The sequence below is a fragment of the Capricornis sumatraensis genome, chromosome 5, assembly GCF_032405125.1.
Source record: "Capricornis sumatraensis isolate serow.1 chromosome 5, serow.2, whole genome shotgun sequence".
Classification (NCBI taxonomy): domain Eukaryota; kingdom Metazoa; phylum Chordata; class Mammalia; order Artiodactyla; family Bovidae; genus Capricornis; species Capricornis sumatraensis.
Window position 1 is genome coordinate 17,025,856 of NC_091073.1, and position 21,268 is coordinate 17,047,123.

Genomic DNA, 21,268 nt, shown 5'->3' on the forward strand with positions numbered 1-21,268 from the left:
CAGGTTGTCTAACACCAGTGTCCTGTGTTTCACTTTTAACATTTTGTCACATGTCAATAATTCCTGAGGGCAGCACAGAATTTCAGAATGGGATGGTAATTGATTATGATAATGAGAAACCTGATTATGATAATGAGAAAACATCAAAAGACTAATTAATATTATTTTATTTTGTTTCACTAAGTAAGAAAGAAAATTATACCTTTTGGAAGATTTCCATTCAGAACCCTAAAATCAGAGTTTAAGCCTTTTGAGTTTTATGATTCAAATTAATTCAAATAATTTTTTCACTTAGAAGGGAGAAATATAATGTATAAATAGAGTACTTATTAATGCTAGCTGTTTGTTAAAACAGAAAATTATTTTATAGTTAAGGACTCTACTTTTCACATAAAGGTCAATTTTTTAGGATAAAAATTGTGGAACTTTAGCTTATATTTATGTATCTTTTTCTCCTTCTGTCAGTGACTGCCACCTTGCCAAATCTGTGGGAGTTTTATGATCTGTTATCCTTTGAGATCTGTGGATTCATTTAAGCTTTTGCTGTGATTTTATTGGTTTTGGAATCAAGAACTAAAAACTGAATATAGTTCACTATTCATATACCAAGATTTAAGGATGCTTAGTTTTTAAAAGTTCCTTTGGTCCCCATTAGATTTATTTCTGTTTGACTAATGAGTAGATGGAGAAAAAAATCAAACATTGCATATGGTTTCTGGAGGTATGTTTTAATAAGAAAATCAAGTCTGATCAATGAAAGCTTTCAGAAAATGATTTTATGAAAAAGTTGCATTCTTTTAAATTAAGAACAGTTTTCCCCAAACTTGTGTCAGTCATACTGCTTTATTTAAATTGTTGTCTCCATTTTTGATATTGCTTAAAATATTTATTATCTATGTGGAGATATTCCTGAGAGCTGTCTCCCACTTCGGTGAAGGTCAACAAAATGACAGCTGGAATGACAGACTCCATATTGTCTACTATGAAGGCTCAGTGAAATGAAAGAAAAATAAGTAAACACTGCTGTGATTTTTCTGCAATATACTTTTAGTAAGACTGTGGTGCAAGCAGTGGTTTTCTCTGGGGGGGTTAGCAGTTCTCTTTATTTGTTTTCCAGTGTTGCGTTGGTCTCTGCCATACATCAGCGTGAGTCAGCCGTAGGTGTACCTATGTCCCTTCCTTCCTTAGACTCCCTCCGCCGCGTTGCGCCCCTCGAGGCTTGCAGAGCGCGTCAGACTGTGCGCCCTGAGTCCTCCAGCGGGCGCTCACTGGCGCCCTCCCTGGCCACTCTCACACTTAAGGCCACGCACGTTGCAGCGGTCCTCTCCACTCGCCCCGGCCTCTCCTTCCCGTGCTGTGCCCACAGGTCTGCTCTCTATGTCTGTGTCTCTCTTGGTGCCACATAAATAGTTTCATCAGTACCATGTTTCTAGATCCCATGTATATGCGTTAATGTACGATTTTTTTTCCTCTTTTTGACTTAGTTCACTCTGTATAACAGGTTCTAGGTTCATCCATCTCACTAGAACTGACTCAATGTTGTTCTTTTTTATGACTTAGTAAAATTTCTTTGTATTTATGTACCACAGCTTCTTTATCTACTTGTCTGTCGATGGATATCCAAATTGCTTCCATGTCCTGGCTATTGTAAATAGTGCTGCAATGAACATTGGGGTACATGTGTATTTTAGAATTGTGGTTTTCTCAGGGTATATGCCCAGTAGTGGAATTGCTGGGTAATACTGCTGGGTAAGTTCTATTCCTAGTTTTTTAAGAATGTCCACACTATTCTCCAGAGTGGCTCTATCAATTTACATTCCCACCAGTATTGCAAGAGAATTCCCTTTTCTCCACATCCTCTCTAGCATTTATTGTTTGTACATTGTTTGATGTTGGCCATTCTTACCAGTGTGATAGCTCATTGTAGTTTTGATTTGCATTTCTCCAATAATAAGTGATGTTGAGCATTTTTTTATGTGTTCATCAGCCATCTGTATGTCTTCTTTGGTCTTCCATTTTTTCATTGAGTTGTTTGTTTTTCTGATATTAAGCTGCATGAGCTGCTTGTATATCTTGGAGATTAACCCTATGTCAGGTGCTTCATTTGCGGTTGTTTTCTTCCATTCTGAGGGTTGTCTTTTCATCTTATGTACAGGTTTCCTTTGCTGTACAAAAGCTTTTAAGTTTAATTATGTCCCATTTGTTTGTCTTTGTTTTTGTTTCCATTACTCTAGGAGATGGGTCATAGAGGATCTTGCTGTGATTTATGTCAAAGAGTATTCTGCCTATGTCTTCCTCTAAGAGTTTTATAGTTTCTGGTCTTACATTTAGGTCTTAAATCCATTTTGAGTTTTATTTTTGTGAGGGTGTTAGGAAGTGTTCTAATTTCATTTTTTTAAATGTAACTGTCCAGTTTCCCCAGCAGCCCTTATTGAAGAGACTGTCTTTTCTCCATTGTGTATTCTTGCCTCTTTTGTCAAAGATACGAGGCCCATATCTCTGGGCTTTCTATCTTGTTCCATTGGTCTATATTTCTGTCTTGGTGCCAGTACTATACTGTCTTGACTACTGTTACTTTGTAGTATAATCTGAAGTCAGGCAGATTGATTCCTTCAGCTCCATTTTTCTTTCTCAAGATTGCTTTGGCTGTTTGGGGTCTTTTGTGTTTTCATACAAATTGTGAAATTTTTTATTCTTGTTCTTTGAAAAATGCAATTGGTAACTTGATAGGAATTGCATTGAATCCCTTGAAAGGTCACTTTGAGTAGTATAGTCATTTTCAGAATATTGATTGTTCTAATCCAAGAACGTGGTATATCTCTCCTTCTGTTTGTGTCATTGATTTCTTTCTTCAGTGTCTTAAAGTTTTCTGTATATAGGTATTTTGTCTCCTTAAGTAGGTTTATTTCTAGATATTTTATTCTTTTTGTTGCAGTGGTGAATGGGATTGATTCCTTAATTTCTCTTTCTGATTTTGTGCCCCAATCCCCGTGCTCCCCTCCCACCTGCACAAGTTCCCATGGACTCGGATCCCTGTCCAGAGTACATAGGGCTGTGACATGGATTGTCTGTGTGGTTCTCACTTCATTCAGATCGACACAGGTCAGCTGTTCACTCTTTGACAGTCTCACATGCTTTCCTTCTGTCCCAGTTGATTGCCCTGGATGTGGGGATCTCACTCCCACTTCAGCTCCCTCAAGCCCTGGGTGCACTCACTTTCCTCCTCTTTTTCCCTCGCTTCCTTCATCCCACTGAGTTTTGCGTGGCTCTGTATTTTCCTTTCCAGTTATCAGGGACTCCTGCCAGAACTCAGCTGGTTCTCTGCGAGATCCTCTGCATCTGCAGTGTATTCCTGATGCATCTGTGCTCCACTTCCACCTATTCCTCTGCCATCTTGTCCTCCCCAAGTATTGTCTTTTAAACTGAGGCTTGCAACCTGTCATGGAATAATTTGAAGCATTGCAATGAACATTTTATTTAATGAGTAGTGTAGAATAGTATATCAAATTTGAATAGGAAATTCAAATTTAAAAGTGAATATAGATTTAAGGGAATTTTAAATAGGACAAATGAGAGTAGAAAAATTAGTATACAAACAAAGTATTAATTCATGAAAATTTAGTATCAGTTCCACAGACACACAGATCTATCAAATAATGTATGTCAGGATCTAGTCCAGGAAATAGAAAAACATGTGTTTTAAACAGGAAGCTTTTTAATGTGAGGGAATTACCTGATTATAAAAGATTGTTCCTACTGGAATGACTTGCAAAGAGTATAGAACTGATGCACACAAGAGCTGCTTACATGTGAGGCTTTGCTAGAGCTGTGAGTTTAAGAACATAGCTGCACGACTGAGCGCCTTCACTTTCACTTTTCACTTTCATGCGTTGGAGAAGGAAATGGCAACCCACTCCAGTGTTCTTGCCTGGAGAATCCCAGGGAAGGGGGAGCCTGGTGGGCTGCCGTCTCTGGGGTTGCACAGAGTCGGACACGACTGAAGCAACTTAGCAGCAGCAGCTGTGGCTGTGGCCACAACTACTGTTGACACCAGAAAATTGAAAGTGCTGCTATATGTACTGCTATAGAAAAAGCTCACATTTCCTTGTCCTTGTTTGCCATTGAAACAGCCAAAAGGAAAATGACCTCTGCTGCAGTTTTGCTTTCATGATCTTAGATGAGTTGCTTATATTTGTGGAACTAATTCTTATCCAGAATTCTGAGTACAAGAGAAATGTTCTTAGTTTATTGACCTGTCCAGCTATCAAGATGGAGGTTAGAAGGGCAGATGAGAGATCAGTGCAAAATATCCACATTGGTTCACCTCTTTAATTTCTCAACACTCACATGTGCTCTCCTACTCATGCCTAGATTTCTAAACAACACCATTAATAGCAAAAACATGCAGCTGTCACTCCTACAAAGGAAACAAGCTTACTTCTTCCCAAAAGGTGTTAGGACAGAGTCACTGTACCCAGTGAATGGATGTTCCTGTCCAGCAGAGATGCATACTGAAGTATTTGTATGTTATCTGGGATTTGCTTTAAAATATTCTGGAAAAAATAGTGGAGGGGAGAGATGAAGCAAGATTGGCAAAAATGTAGATTATTACTCAGACTGAATTATGGGTACATAATAGTCCACTATTGGTCTCTGTTTTTATCTTTGAAAATTTCCATAACTGCAAATTAAATGAATATATACCTGTAAATCTTTGCTCATAATTAATGTTAAAAAATTTACTGTTAGTTTAAGAAGAGTGACAGACAAAAGCTATGAAATAAAGAAACTGAACCATAGTGGTAAATACCTGTACAAAGAAGAATATTGATTCTCTTCACTGTCTGAAAATTATTCAGTAGTGATTACACTCATAAAGCATTGTCAGTCTCATCTCATTTTAAAATGAAAATGCTACCTAGAGTTATGATAATAATAGTTAACTCCCACATATGTTATAACCAAAAGTGATTTCTTATCTATTTGATTGAATTAAGATGAGAGGTGTTAAAGGTAGACATGATGTGTTACATCTGAACAGTGTCAAGGCCAGAGCTTTTGACTCTAAAATACCAGGTTTGCACCATATAATATACTGAAGGGGGTATCAGTTCTTAGCATCTTTGAATGTGATCTGTACATGCATTTTCTTTCCTTATCCCTTGTTGAGAATGGGAATTTGAAAGAATTGTGTATGTGTGTATTTTAATACTAAATTGATAGGAAATGTGGATGTTGAGACTTCCATTGTCAGCTCTAACATTTAAAGATCTTGCAAGTTGTCACTCTCATGCTTACAATAAGAAAAATCTGGAGAAATTAAAATATCCATACCTCACATAATAGAACTGAGGGTATAGGGCAGACTACTGCCCTGAAGGCAAGAGGAGATTGAGGGCAGAAGGAGAAGGGGATGACAGAGGATGAGATGGTTGGATGGCATCACCGACTCATTGGACATGGGTTTGGGTGGACTCCGGGAGTTGGTGATGGACAGGGAGGCCTGGCATGCTGCGATTCATGGGGTCGCAAAGAGTCGGACACGACTGAGTGACTGAATTGATTGATTGACCGCCCTGAAATCTGGAGAGATGGTTGTATCCAGAGCATATCAGCCAAGATCTGCTTACCTGGAGCATAAGCTGCCAAAGCAGTAACACTTAAATGGTATTAATAATTTTGATAAATTGCCAGAGGCTGAGTATGCACTAGTGAGAGTTAGAAACTCCTGGGGGCCACTGTCTTAGTCTACATTTCTATGGACCTTGCCTACAGGGACTCCATGAAGTTCTCCCAGGGAAGATCTGAGAATGATTCCTTCATGGCTTTGGCAGGGGGAGTGGATGAATAATTGTCACAAAATACACCCAGACCTTTCTCCATAAAAAGCCGACTTTTAGGGTGAAAGTCTTTATCAGAGCCTTGTTCTAGAGCCGTAGGAGCAGGGTATTCCTCTCTAGCCTCTTGTTGCCTTCTTGTCTCACCTGAGGAGGTGAGGGAAAAGCTATTCAAGAAGAAACCATTCTAAAAATCATGGGCCAGAGACAGGCTGCTTCAATTTCAGCCTTTAGATGTTCTTCACATCTCTTTTCATTCTCATCTGCCCCACTTTCAGGTTATCTTGCCTTCTAGTTCATTGAGAAAATAGTAACATTAGAAAACTTAGGCCATCTTCATTCCCACTCTTTTCCTTCATGCCACATCCAGTTTTCACAAGGCACTCTGCATTCTCTGCAGATTTTGTTTAATCTCCTCCCATTTCGAGTTACTGTTTTATCCTTTCCCTGTCTTGGATGATTATTGTGATGGTCCTTTCATTCCTTTTCCACAGTAGCATCCTATACAGTCTTCATGAACCAGATTAATCATATCTGTCCCATGCTTAATTAAACTTGTCTGTGCTTCTCACATTGCCTGCAAAGTAAAATCTACCTCTTTAGCCTGTCCTTCAAAGACTTTCCTATTCTGCCCCAAACTATTGGATCGACCAAAAAGTTTGTCTGGGTTTTTCATAAGATGATAAGGAAACACCCGGATGAATTTTTTGGCCCATTCAATGTATTTTCTGATTTCTGAAGGGAGAGATACCCCGTGAAATATTTTTCGAGCTTACTTGACAGGAACATCCATTTGATGTCTCTTGGGTATCTTACGTTTTGCAGAGTACAGTTTGGGAAATACTAGGAGTGAGTGAAGAATGTGCACTTTGGGGAATGGAAACAGGAGAGAACAGCGTAACTGAAGTCATCTTGGTAGTAATGAGCATGGAGGCCAGCTGCATATGAGGTCATGACACACGTTAGTACATGATTCTCAAAATGCTGATTTTTTTCTCCAAGATTTTTAGGAGTGATCCTCTGTGTCTGTTTATAATCTGCAAAGACTCTGTCATGCAGAAAAATAGGAGGAAAAACCTTTCCGCTCTGAATCTCAGGAGAAAAATGATTTTAACCATGTTTCTGGAAACTTGCACTGGCAGAATTTAGTCTTTCAAACAGCTCACTTTTATTTCATTTGTAGTTATATTTCATTTTAACAATGTGAGTGTAGGCTTATTTGGCAAATTTGAAAAGAATAATAATTTTCATTTCTTATGAATTTTTGTGCTGCTCTTTTTATAGCCTCCCTAAGATATTATTTACCTTTATCAAATTGTCATCCTAAAATTTGAATGTATCCCTGATAATGTTCCTGTTGTAAAAACTGTGGTTAATCATTTTTTATTTGCAATTTTTTTGTGACTGAAAACCTTTCTTTTTTGGAATAGGGATAATCATTTATTGTCATGTCATTAAGAAGTACTTAGTCACTCTGAAATAACTTATGATACATCAAAAATATCAAATACAGTCTATCATTATATTATCTTTTACTTATTATAATGTAAAAATTCATTATTTCTTTCAACTGTTTTCAGTGAAACTTCCAGCACCTGGACTGGGGTGCCCTGACTGAGAGACTGAGCGCTCACACAGGGTGTTGCAGATGGGACCTTTAACACTTAACATAGGACCTTTTTATAGTTAGAGGACGGAATGCACGGTGAGTCATGTAGTTCATCCTTAGGAACAGAAGACTATTTCTAGGCCTTCCTCATACGTGGGAGAGTGTCCACATACGCATCCTGTTCCAGCCCTGGGTGTGGGAGTCTGTGGTAACTTTGAGGGTGGCTGTGAAAGCAGGCAGGTGGCCATGTGCCCTCTTATGGCCCCATGGAGTTCCTAGTCCGATTGTGTATGAAGTTTACCTGTGCACAAGCGTCTGACCCTAGGATTATAACAGAAGTATTGACTTTTCAAAAGATGTGGAATTAGGAGTGAAAAGAAAAAGTGTTTAGGAAGCTCATGTTACTGATGTATCATGGCAATGAAATGGGTTTCTTTCTAAACTTTTGGCTCACAATACTGAAACTCCTAGCTGTGCCACTACTTCTTGACACTGATATGCTCTGTTAGAAGTGGCAGAGGGCATGTCTCTTTATACAGGAAACTTTTCCATCAAATGGATTTAAGAATACTATCTTATGATTCTGTTTTTTGCGTTAGGGTGTCTATACCATTTTTCGTTTCACCAATTAAAAATATCAAATTTTGGCAAAGCCATGCTTCACTTATGATGCTTTGAAAAATAAACCTTACACTGTGATTAGTTTCAGTTGTAGATCATTTACAGTATGTTAGGTTTCTTTATTATGTAATCTCTAAATATCTCTGCCTGTACAACATACCTGTTCCTAACAAGTATGTAATGGGATCCTTGTGATGTCTTGAACTAAAGTGAACCTTCTTATTGATGTTGAATCTAGTCAATAGATTGTCTAATGTTATATTCATGATCAAGACGAAGAGAAAGGTATCAAACTACCAAAATACAATGTTTTTAGCATCATCCACATGTTAAAATCTAAACAGTCCTAGATTTTTAGCTGATAGCTCTCATTTTGAAATTATTCTATTTCTGATACATATAGAAGTATGTTTTTGCTGAAAAATGTTCCATTAAGACAGATTTTAGGTATTCCACTTGCTGTATATTTTCTCTTAGACCCATATTTTTAAAATATTTCCCTTCACAGCTAGAGACATGGAAATTTTGCTACTTGTGAAGTCACAGTAACATGTATAAAAATTGAGTGCTAAATTGTCTTTTCTTCTTTACTTTCTTTAAAACTATTTTGTTGTATTCCTCTGTGTTGTTTTCATCGCTTAAGGGAGTCAGATTTCAAATTAAATTCTAAGGAACCTTCAATTCCCTTTGGGTTCTCATTCATTGCAGGTATGTGTGTGTATTGGGGGTAATTAGTGGTGCCTCATTAGGATAATATAGGCAGAGTGTTAGACTGACTTCTGCCTTGAATAACTGTGCTGAGAAAAGAAAAAAAAAAAGGCCCACGCCACTAAATAAATACCCTTGCTTGTGCTTTCCAGAATATTAAAATACTTTGGACAATAATACATAAATACAGCATAAGTGAATGAAAAACTTGTGAGTGATGTACTGCTCCCATAATAAACTGTTATAACATCATTTCTAAACATGAACTTAAACTTTCTAACTCCCACAAACTGCCCCAGGCCATTTGTTTGCTACTGTTTATTTTACTCTTTGCTTTAATAATTGTCCCCAGTTCTGTCTTTAAATACCTAAGCCTCTTATTCACTAATTTTCTTAGGTTGTGGAGTAATTCAGAGGTAAGATTTAGTGGTTTACTCTTTAGTTTGGCCAAGATTTAAGTTCCACTTAATGCAGCAGAGAAATAGTACGTTGGAGATCCTGTGTTTTAAAATTTTACTGAAAAGGATAAACACCAAGTGAAACCATAGGCTAAGTGAGGGGAAATGAGGCAGTTACTGTTTTTTTGTTGTTGTTGTTGTAGTTAATATCTGGTCTCTGTCTCCCAATGACTGTGCTAAACTGCTTCTCTCAAGTCCTGAAAGACACCCTTTATACATCTTTCTCACCTCCTATTTAGGAAAAGATTAAGGTCACCTGAAGTGGATTCCCTCTCCTTTAGTCTCTTCTACTTTGACTATTGCTTTTCCTTATTACTTGTACTTTTTTTCTTTCTACTGTATGAAATTCTCCTCTACCATGTGAAATTGAAGTTTAAAAGAAAAAAATGCTAAGGGGAAAGTTCATAGCAATACAGGCATACGTCAAGAAACAAGAAAAAAGTCAAATAAATAACCTAACTCTACACCTAAAGCAACTAGAAAAGGAAGAAATGGAGAACCCCAGAGTTAGTAGAAGGAAAGAAATCTTAAAAATTAGGGCAGAGGCACTCGGCGGCGGCCACAGCGCAGACCAGACTTCACTTGCTCGCAGTTCGCTCCGCGCCCTCTGCAACCATGTCTGACAAACCCGATATGGCTGAGATTGAGAAGTTCGATAAGTCGAAATTGAAGAAAACGGAAACGCAAGAGAAAAATCCACTGCCTTCGAAAGAAACGATTGAACAGGAGAAGCAAGCAGGCGAGTCGTAATGAAGCGTGCGCCGCCAGTATGCACTGTACATTCCACAAGCATTGCCTTCTTATTTTACTTCTTTTAGCTGTTTAACTTTGTAAGATGCAAAGAGGTTGGATCGAGTTTAAATGACTGTTGCTACCCCTTTTCACATCAAAGAATGGAGAACTACTGACAACGTAGGCCGCGCCTGCCTCTCCCATCTGCCTGTGTGGCTGGCAGGGAAGGAAAAGAACTTGCATGTTGGTGAAGGAGGAAGCTGGGTGGGACGACAGTGAAATCTAGAGTAAAAAGCTGGTCCAAGGTGTTCTGCGGGCTGTAAAATGCAGTTTAATCAGAGTGCCATTTTTTTTGTTGTTCAAATGGTTTTAATTATTGGAATGCACAATTTTTTTAATATGCAAATAAAAAGTTTTAAAACCTGAAAAAAAAAAAAATTAGGGCAGAAATAAATGCAAAAGAAGCAAAAGAGACCATAGCAAAAATCAACAAAGCCAAAAGCTGGTTCTTTGAAAGGATAAATAAAATAGACAAACCATTAGCCAGACTCATCAAGAAACAAGGAGAAAAATAAAATCAATAAAATTAGAAATGAAAATGGAGAGATCACAACAGACAACACAGAAATACAAAGGATCATAAGAGACTACTGTCAGCAATTATATGCCAATATAATGGACAACATGGATGAAATGGACAAATTCTTAGAAAAGTACAACTTTCCAAAGCTGAACCGGGAAGAAATAGAAAATCTTAACAGACCCATCACAAGTATGGAAATTGAAACTGTAATCAGAAATCTTCCAGCAAACAAAAGCCCAGGTCCAGACGGCTTCACAGCTGAATTCTACCAAAAATTTTGAGAAGAGCTAACACCTATCCTACTCAAACTCTTCCAGAAAATTGCAGAGGAAGGTAAACTTCCAAACTTATTCTATGAGGCCACCATCACCCTAATACCAAAACCTGACAAAGATGCCACAAAAGAAAACTACAGTCCAATATCACTGATGAACATAGATGCAAAAATCCTTAACAAAATTCTAGCAATCAGAATCCAACAACACATTAAAAAGATCATACACGATGACCAAGTGGGGTTTATCCCAGGGATGCAGGGATTCTTCAATATCTGCAAATCAATCAATGTAATACACCACATTAACAAATTGAAAAATAAAAGCCATATGATTATCTCAGTAGATGCAGAGAAAGCCTTTGACAAAATTCAACATCCATTTATGATAAAAATCCTCAAGAAACCAGGAATAGAAGGAACATACCTCAACATAATAAAAGCTGTATATGACAAACCCACAGCAAACATTATCCTCAAAGGTGAAAAATTAAAAGCATTTCCCCTAAAGTCAGGAACAAGACAAGGGTGCCCACTTTCACCACTACTGTTCAACATAGTTCTGGAAGTTTTGGCCACAGCAATCAGAGCAGAAAAAGAAATAAAAGGAATCCAAATTGGAAAAGAAGAAGTAAAACTCTCACTGTTTGCAGATGACATGATCCTCTACATAGAAAACCCTAAAGACTCCACCAGAAAATTACTAGAGCTAATCAATGAATATAGTAAAGTTGCAGGATATAAAATCAACACACAGAAATCCCTTGCATTCCTATACACTAATAATGAGAAAGTAGAAAAAAAAATTAAGGAAACAATTCCATTCACCATTGGAATAAAAAGAATAAAATACTTAGGAATATATCTACCTAAAGAAACTAAAGACCTATATATAGAAAACTATAAAACACCGATGAAAGAAATCAAAGAGGACACTAGTAGATGGAGAAATATACCATGTTCATGGATCAGAAGAATCAATATAGTGAAAATGAGTATTCTACCCAAAGCAATCTACAGATTCAATGCAGTCCCTATCAAGCTACCAGCGGTATTTTTCACAGAGCTAGAACAAATAATTTCACAATTTGTATGGAAATACAAAAAACCTTGAATAGCCAAAGCAATCTTGCGAAAGAAGAATGGAACTGGAGGAATCAACCTGTCTGACTTCAGACTCTACTACAAAGCCACAGTCATCAAGACAGTATGGTACTGGCACAAAGACAGAAATATAGATCAATGGAACAAAATAGAAAGCCCAGAGATAAATCCACACACCTATGGATACCTTATCTTCAACAAAGGAGACAAGAATATACAATGGAGAAAAGACAATCTCTTTAACAAGTGGTGCTGGGAAAACTGGTCAACCACTTGTAAAAGAATGAAACTAGATCACTTTCTAACACCACACACAAAAATAAACTCAAAATGAATCAAAGATCTAAACGTAAGACCAGAAACTATAAAACTCCTAGAGGAGAACATAGGCAAAACACTCTCTGACATAAATCACAGCAGGATCCTCTATGATCCACCTCCCACATTACTAGAAATAAAAGCAAAAATAAACAAATGGGACCTAATTAAAATTAAAAGCTTCTGCAGAACAAAGGAAACTATAAGCAAGGTGAAAAGACAGCCTTCTGAACGGGAGAAAATAATAGCAAATGAAGCAACTGACAAACAACTAATCTCAAAAATATACAAGCAACTCCTGCAGCTCAATTCCAGAAAAATAAATGACCCAATCAAAAAATGGTCCAAAGAGCTAAATAGACATTTCTCCAAAGAAGACATACAGATGGCTAATAAACACATGAAAAGATGCTCAACATCACTCATTATCAGAGAAATGCAAATCAAAACCACAGTGAGGTACCATATCACGCCAGTCAGGATGGCTGCGATCCAAAAGTCTACAAGCAATAAATGCTAGAGAGGGTGTGGAGAAAAGGGAACCCTCTTACACTGTTGGTGGGAAAGCAAACTAGTACAGCCACTATGGAGAACAGTGTGGAGATTCCTTAAAAAACTGGAAATAGAACTGCCTTATGACCCAGCAATCCCACTGCTGGGCATACACACTGAGGAAACCAGAATTGAAAGAGACACGTGTACCCCAATGTTCATCGCAGCACTGTTTATAATAGCCGGACATGGAAGCAACCTAGATGTCCATCAGCAGATGAATGGATAAGAAAGCAGTGGTACATATACACAATGGAGTATTACTGAGCCATTAAAAAGAATACGTTTGAATCAGTTCTAATGAGTTGGATGAAACTGGAGCCGATTATACAGAGTGAAGTAAGCCAGAAAGAAAGACACCAATACAGTATACTAACGCATATATATGGAATTTAGAAAGATGGTAACGATAACCCTGTATGCAAGACAGCGAAAGAGACACAGATGTATAGAACAGTCTTTTGGACTCTGTGGGAGAGGGCGAGGGTGGGATGATTTGGGAGAATGGCATTGAAACATGTATAATATCATATATGAAATGAATCACCAGTCCAGGTTCGGTGCAGGGTGCAGGATGCTTGGGGCTGGTGCACTGGGATGACCCAGAGGGATGGTGTAGTGGGGGAGGTGGGAGGGGGTTCGGGATTGGGAACATGTGTACACCTGTGGTAGATTCATGTTAATGTGTGGCAAAACCAATACAATATTGTAAACTAAAAAAACCCAATAATAATAAATTTTTTAAAAAAAGAAAAAAAATGTGAGCATTTTGCCCCTGTGGTATTTATTTAAAGATAGAAATATAGTATCCATTTTCTGTTTTTAATTTGAAAGATTCTAATGAGTTTAAATGAGGAAAATATCAGAATGGCTTGAAAACTTTCAAGGGCTGTACAGTAAATAAATTGTTATTAACTTCTTTTTCCATTGTTTGAGCTTAAAATAGTTTGATCCAATTTTTGTTAGAGGAATAGATTTGGCTTAAAAGGATGTGCTAAAGTTTGAGTAGATTCAATAAAGAGCGAGAATGAAAAGAGCAGGAAATAAATCCTAAGAGTAAAATTGAAAAGGTTTGAGACTTTATTTGTCCTTATAAAGCTAGGTAAGATGACTAACTCCTTCTAACTCCCTTAAGCATATGAAATATATTGACATATACTTTATCTCTTTAAAAATCAAATGGAGAAAATGACCTTAAATTGCAGCAACAGAGAGTAGCCAGTTTTAATTGCTGAGTTGAGGTATTATAAAGCACTGAAACAAGCTGCTAAAGGAAGATTTTAGATATTTTTTCCCTAAAGGCAGGTGACCTGATGATCTCTAAGCTTTTAGACACTAATTTATAACATTGGAATTTGTAGCATCATATAATGTACTTTTTCACTTCTGTTATATTTAACTTTTTCTTAATATGCACATTTTCTGAGAGGATACTTTAAAAAAAAAAGTAAGAGGATACATTTTTAAAGAGGAAAGATGGTGGCTTACGTGGATAATTGTTGGATTGAGTTCTGCGGATTCTCTGCTGTGGATTCCAATTGTGGGGATATCAGTAGCTGTTTATGTACTAATGACTTATCACCTCCTTCATTTTCATACCAGTATGAAATTGCTTGTCTCTAAATAATTCATCATCTTTGATTCAGTTAGATCAGAAATAAGAGTCCAGAGATCCTCCAGAAAAAAAAAAAAAGCAAACATTTAGGTCTTCTTGACCCTGAAATTCCAAAATTATTTCTGAATGTTTGTAACCAACTTGGTTGATCAAGTCTTTTTTCCTTGTTCCTTCTCAGAGAAACAATGACCTGCAGCCATCTGTGACCACAAGCCAAATGTATTGTGACATTTGTAATCAAAAGCTTTTTGCAAGTGTTGGTTTTGGTGCTGGTGCCTCTCCTTGATTTCTTGATTTCAACAATGGAGTAATTTAGGAGAGCGTAGAGGGGCCTGAGAGATCCCTCCATGTGCTGGATAACACACACTGTTGTTGGCAGCAGCTGAGAGTTATTTCACATTTACTTCCACTGGAGTTATACTCGTTCCAGGCACAGCATTAAAGTCATGTCATCTCTTCACATTATTTTTAAGGGCTTTTAAACTTCTATATTCTAGATGAATAACTTGCATCAATAGGGACTATTAAGTAAGTTTTTCAAAGCAAATGTTTTACAGTGCATTTGTTAGTTGTTGGATACCATGTCAATTCTAGAGGGCCATCAATATAGTTTAAGTCTTCAGTGACATAATCTCTAACTCTCTTTTCCCAACTAACTGTAAACCTTTCTTGTTAAAAGTTCACTTCTTGAGTCACAGTCGCTTTACTTCTCCAGGATCTTTTTGTGTTTTGAATGACCTCATTGTTTGTTCACAGTGAAGAATGTTTCTGATAGTGCTTTGTGGTAAATATAGTTGAGTGCCCTTGCTGACATTCTTGTTGAGCCTGAAAAGTCCATTATGAGTACACTTTCTCTAGGGCTGTACCTTTGCTAAAATTGAAGGAGATTTTGAAGAATTTTCGCATTCTCTCCAGTTATTTTAGCTGCCTTCGGTTTTCCTTTTGGATTTGCAGTAACTTTGGTCAGCTATATTGATTAATTCATTGGGGACCACTTTAACCTTTTGCGTTGTGGTATGAAGTATAGATTTAAAGGTGACACATTATTTAGGCCTTGGCAGTTGGAAGTAATACATATAGAAGTTGTTTGATAATTTTATTAAAAAAAAATGTGTGCCATATGGTCAGCGGAGACTTCTACAAATATAAGTATACGGACATGCAGTTTAGTAAATATTTTCTGTTTTTTCTTAGAATACAGTTTTATTTGTAAGATCAATTCAAACAAAACTAGTTATGTTTTTCCAGATTGAATATTTATTTTAAAAAATAATAGCCAGAGAGGACTTCATTATGTTTTTAATTTCTCATCTAATTTTACATAAAGCACAATGTATATATATATATATTTAAATTCATTTATTTTTAATTGAAGGATAATTGCTTTACATTTTATGTTGGTTCCTACCAAACATCAACATGAATCAGCCATATGTTTACCCATGAACCAAATGTATATTAAATTGTAGTCCAAAAAATCCAATATAAAGCATGATGTAGCATGATGATGCAGAGAAGCCGATGGCACCCCGCCCCAGTGCTCTTGCCTGGAGAATCCCATGGACGGAGGAGCCTGGTAGGCTGCAGTCCATGGGGTCACGAAGAGTTGGACACGACTGAGCAACTTCACTTTCACTTCTCACTTTCACGCATTGGAGAAGGAAATGGCAACCCAGTCCAGTGTTCTTGCCTGGAGAATCCCAGGGATGGGGGAGCCTCATAGGCTGCTGTCTGTGGGGTCGCACAGAGTCAGACACGACTGAAGTGACTTAGCAGCAGCAGCAGCATGATGATGTACATAAAGCATGATGTAGTACAAAGCTTGAAAAGCACACTATAAAGCCTGATGCAGTACACTATAAAGCATGATGTGAATGTCTAAAAAGTAGCATTTACTTTTTATTGACTAAGATGATAAGAATTCAGGAGCATTTTCCTGCTTAATAGTTAGCATCTGTTAAATCTATTTTATGATTTCTTGTATTGTAACCCATTCATTAACCTATCATTTTAAGCATTTACTCAAAAAAATTATGTGACTTGGTAGGGTTTTAAGGTAAATAGGGTCATTTTTTCCTCAGCGCTAACTTGAAAATAATAGAAATATTAATATAGTAGCCTATGTTACATTATCTCTGTTTTTTAAGAAAACCTCTGGGATAAACTTTACCAGGGAATTTCTAACGTGTGTGTGTTTGATAGGTGATTTTAAGAGTTCTGCAAATCCCAGCACTGACTGTAGGTTGAATTAATAATATGTGACTCACATGTTTTGCTGTCTTTCAGATGTATGTAGAAGTAATCCTATTCAATGAATGTGAATTTATGTATACAGCTATCAAATTCATGGTAGATTTTTGATCATTATATGTTCTTTCAGCCAGCTGGTGTTGCAAGTGTATCTACTCTCACGTGATGGGTCTGTGCTCTGCTCTCTAGAAATACAGGTAGTTCAATTCATTTTGGTGTGTTGAAGATAGGAGAGATTTGAAGTGTAATCACAAAACTATGTTTAACCTAAAAAGAGAAGTCTGATGGAGGAGAATTTTAAAAACAGCTACAGTAAGCTTATATAATTAACTTATGTTAGTACAGAAGCATGACATTTAAAATGAATACATTGATCATTTTAGAGTAATCCACTATGGTACTCTCTAGTGGTTTCCCATTACATTTGGGATTTAATTCTGTCTTTTATCATGCATTGCCTGGAACTAGTGTGACCATTTAATTTCTCATTGAAATCAGAACTTTCTGCAGGTGAAAAGAAGTTGTATTTGTAATTGCACCTGAAGAACAGGAGTATCTAGCTCTGTCTTAGGCAAATGAGGATGTACAGTTACCTGAACACTGAGGCCCTACTGGTCTTGGCTCCCTGGCCCGTGCTGGCCCTTTCTACCTCATCTGCCATTTCCCTCATCTTCCACACTGGCCTTTTTTCTCTTCCTTGACTGGTCTGTTTGTATTTATTTGCCTTATAGCCTTTATACTTTCTTGTCTGCCTGAAACACTGCTGGATATCACATGGCTAGTTTCTTGTTATTTAGGTCTTAGCACAAATACCATTTCATCACTGAGGACTTCCCTGTGCATGCATGCTTAGTCATCATTCAGTTGTGTTTGACTCTTTGCGACTCTATGGACTGTAGCTCCTCTGCCCATAGGATTTCCCAGGCAAGACCACTGGAAGGGATTGCCATTTCCATCTCCAGGGGATCTTCCTGACCCAAGGATGGAACCCATGTTCCTTGTGTCTCCTGCACTGGCAGGTGGATCTTTACCACTGAGCCACCTGGGAAGCCCGAGGACTTCCCTGTCCGTCCACCTAAATGAGCCATTCTCTTTCTCAGCACACCAACCTTTGTTTTTCGTGGTGTTTTAACACCGTCTGAAATTTTGTGTTTGTGTATTGAATTCTTTGTCTTTTCCCATAAAGTAAAGAGTAGGAATAGTGTTTACCTTGTTCATTACAATACTTCCAATGCTTAAAACAGTGCCTGCTAGGTAAGGTTCAAAAATATTTATTGAATGAATAAGAGCAAGTTAATAATTGCAATTTGAATAATCTGTTTCTGATGAATTATATATCATGATGATAAACAAAACTTATTTGTGGGAAAGAACTTTGATATAGGAGACAGAAGGGACTATTTTCTTGAATTACCTTAAACTTTCACTGACTATTCTACCTTCCCCGTTCCTCAAATTTGTTAAGTGGTGATAACATCTGCATTGCTCATCTCACCATCATAAGATATATGTTGGGGGAAGGAATAAATGTTAGGGGGCTTTTACAATTAGGAGGTATTATCATATATTTTCCACTTCTCTCCCACCTAAAATACTGCTGTTTTCCAGCTTCCCAACTTTTACGACCTTCGGGCTGGAAACTTTAGAAATAGTCTTAACTCTACCCACTGTTTTGTTCTCGACATGGAGTTACATCTAAGCTCTATTAATTCTCCCTTTGAAACATCTCCAATTTCAGTTTTTATTGCTGCTACTTAACACCCAACTCTAGTGCTGCCTCATCACTTTTTCCCAGGTTACTATGATAATATTTAACATGTTTGTTTTCTTTTTCTCATCTGGCTCACCAAAGGCAGGTTAATATTCCTTGAAAGATGTTTTCAAGTAACCTTCAGTGATCCCTATAGCCTGTTTGAAGACATCCACACTTCTAAGCCTTGCCTTTGGAATTTTCTACTGTTGACTGTAGCTGATTTCTGCCTCACGTCCATCTCCTTGGATTCTTATTAATACAGTTATATCTTTAGTTTTTTCCCCCATTTATTTCTCATTCCAACCTAGAATGCTCTTCTACTCAAGTACCTTATTCTCTAGGAAGTCTTTCCTGACTACATAACCCACATGTAATTTCAGCATACTTAAAAATTTCTTGCACTTATTTTGTTACATAAACATTGTACCTATTCTTGCTTCCATTTACTGAGTACCTACCATATTCCAGGACTAATATTCTAAGTGTTTTACTTAATAATTAGAAAAATCAATACAAAGCAACCCCAAAAAGGTATTAGTGTGGTTATTTGTTGACTTCTTATTTAACTGTTGTATATAAATGTTTTCATACTGGAAAATTAAAATACTTTCAGAAGGCACGTGTTATAGAGATATTAATTTAATGACTTACACTTGTTAAAATTGCATGTATGTTTTATAATTCCTAAAAGCTGACTTTTCTTGTAGAGCACACTTGATACTTATGAGTTTGTGTGCTGAACAGTTTTAATGGAAAAGTTCTTATCTAAACAGTTAAACTGGAATGACAGAAGTTCAGTGAATTTGCTAATTTCTTTGTAATCATTCATTATCCAGGAACAATAAATCCATAATATAACCATGGATTTATGTGATATTTATCTGCACCCCCCCCCCCCAAATGAACACACTGGTTTATAGTCATGCAAAGATAATTCAGTACAACAGTAAATACTTTGAGCAGCAGAGAGGGGCTTTCTTTGTCTTTACTTCAAATCCTGGAACTCACAGTAGTCTGAGGTTGATGAAGTGTTGCATTCTTATTAATCATAGTGAGCTTATGATGCTGCAAACTACCAGGGTTTTCTTGCCATATGATTTTTTTCCTTGCCATATGATTTTGCTGCTTTTTTCAGTTTGTGAACACTACATGCATTATATGACCATATTCCCAGAAGTTGCTTTAATGATAGCTAAGTTTGCCTGAAGTAATACTAATGGCATTTACAGCTGTATATAATATCATTCACCTCATGAAACTTGTCACTGATTTGTTTAAAACAGATATTTTAACTAGTATATTTTTGCAGGTATTTGCTTCAATAGCAGCTCTTAGAAAAAATTGAAGTTTTAAACTCTTGAATCTTGAAAAGGCCAAAGTCTAAGTCAAGTATTTATGTGTGACTGTTTGCTATGTAATTCAGCCAAGAAGTTTCTAGAAATAATCAGACACACCTTTGCTAGAATTTGTGAGACAACTTAAGATTACATATAAAGTTGATTAAATTATCAGTATGATTTACCACTTAAAAACTTGTTGAATTTTGTTTGCTCTCTTTGTGATACATGTATAGTTTGTTTGGAAATTTCACTTAGAGAAGAAAAAGAGGAATTTATGACTTCATCAAAAGCCTCATTAGGGAATATGTTTGGCCTTCATGCTGAGCTTTTTCTTTGTTTCTGCTGTTGTCTGTTCCCAAGAAATTCAGTCTTTGCACTCATGTAATTTAGGGGATTTCAAGTACTACAGCATTCAGCCACAGCTGTTTTAGATATGCCACAAATTGTAGTGGTATGGAATTGATTTTTTTCTGAATATGGTGAAAAGCAAAGAATACTGAAAAGGAAACAAAACAAGGAAAATTTAAACTGTCTCCATAGTAATGAGATCATTTGTTCAGCCAAAATGCTGCAGTTCAGTAACTACCTTTTAATGCAGCATCAAATATTGGTGGTTTGTTTCTCATTGAGACATGGCATATTCTATACCTTTAGAGTGGTTTATAAGAAGTTATAGTCACGGTAGAGGGGTTTAACTTGGGTTCCCTCCATGAACTTGAGACATTTTTCCCAAGAACTGCAAGATGAAATTTTAGGTACATTAAAGAAAGATAGCTTGCACATCCTCTAAAACTTGGAAAACTACTCCTGTGTTTTATTTTTTCCTAATCCTCTCTGAGTTCATTTGTCAGTAACCCTCTTCTTTGCTTATTCATTTTTATCCCCTCCACTTGGCCAGTTTACTACTTGGAATAATTTTCTGTGTAACAGAATCTATTTGATTCCTTCTTCCTCTACTCTTTCAGTATAGTATTGAAGAGAAATTAATTATATTGAAGAGTTGTTCTTAAATTTATTTCATTCACCCCCTCTCTAATCATCTACTTTTCTTCTCATTTTGAACTTAGTTATGGGAAGTAGGTCAGGATTTGGAAAGACCTTTGTTCTGAATAATTGGAGCGACTATATTTGCCATTAGGGAGATATATAGAGTAATCATTATAAACCTATCTGAATACTAGAGGTTCATGGACAATATGGGAAACATGTATTTCCAGGTTTGTACCTAGAGATTCTGACTTAGTAAGCCCAAAGTAGCCCTATGAATAAGTGCTATTAATAGAAATAATTGACAATAGTGTTGTTCTTAAGTCACCTTAAATGATACTTCTAGAATTGGTTTTAAAAGAAAAAAAAAAGAGCATTTGTTCTTGTGTAGATTTACCTCTAAAAAGGCTTCTTTTTGGCTAGACTGTTTAATTAGTTTTTAAGTAGAGGAGAATGGGTTAGGCTAAATTAAAATAATTAACTGGACTATGAATGAATTCATTACTAGATGTTAGATGTTATGCTGG

General features: G+C 36.7%; 2 protein-coding genes across 5 annotated transcripts in view; both read left to right on the forward strand.

The window, feature by feature from the left end:
* PPP1R9A (protein phosphatase 1 regulatory subunit 9A) overlaps positions 1 to 21,268 on the forward strand; it is a 333,750-nt gene that overhangs the window by 107,706 nt on the left and 204,776 nt on the right. The window lies entirely within an intron of this gene.
* LOC138079889 (thymosin beta-4) lies at positions 9,806 to 10,383 on the forward strand. The gene has a single exon (XM_068972654.1). It carries the CDS (start codon positions 9,849 to 9,851, stop codon positions 9,981 to 9,983), a length of 135 nt encoding a protein of 44 aa, XP_068828755.1. The 5' UTR covers positions 9,806 to 9,848; the 3' UTR covers positions 9,984 to 10,383.

Excerpts from the sequence above, each read along its gene's own strand:
- LOC138079889 (XM_068972654.1), top strand. The coding sequence starts at position 9,849 with ATGTCTGACAAACCCGATATGGCTGAGATTGAGAAGTTCGATAAGTCG.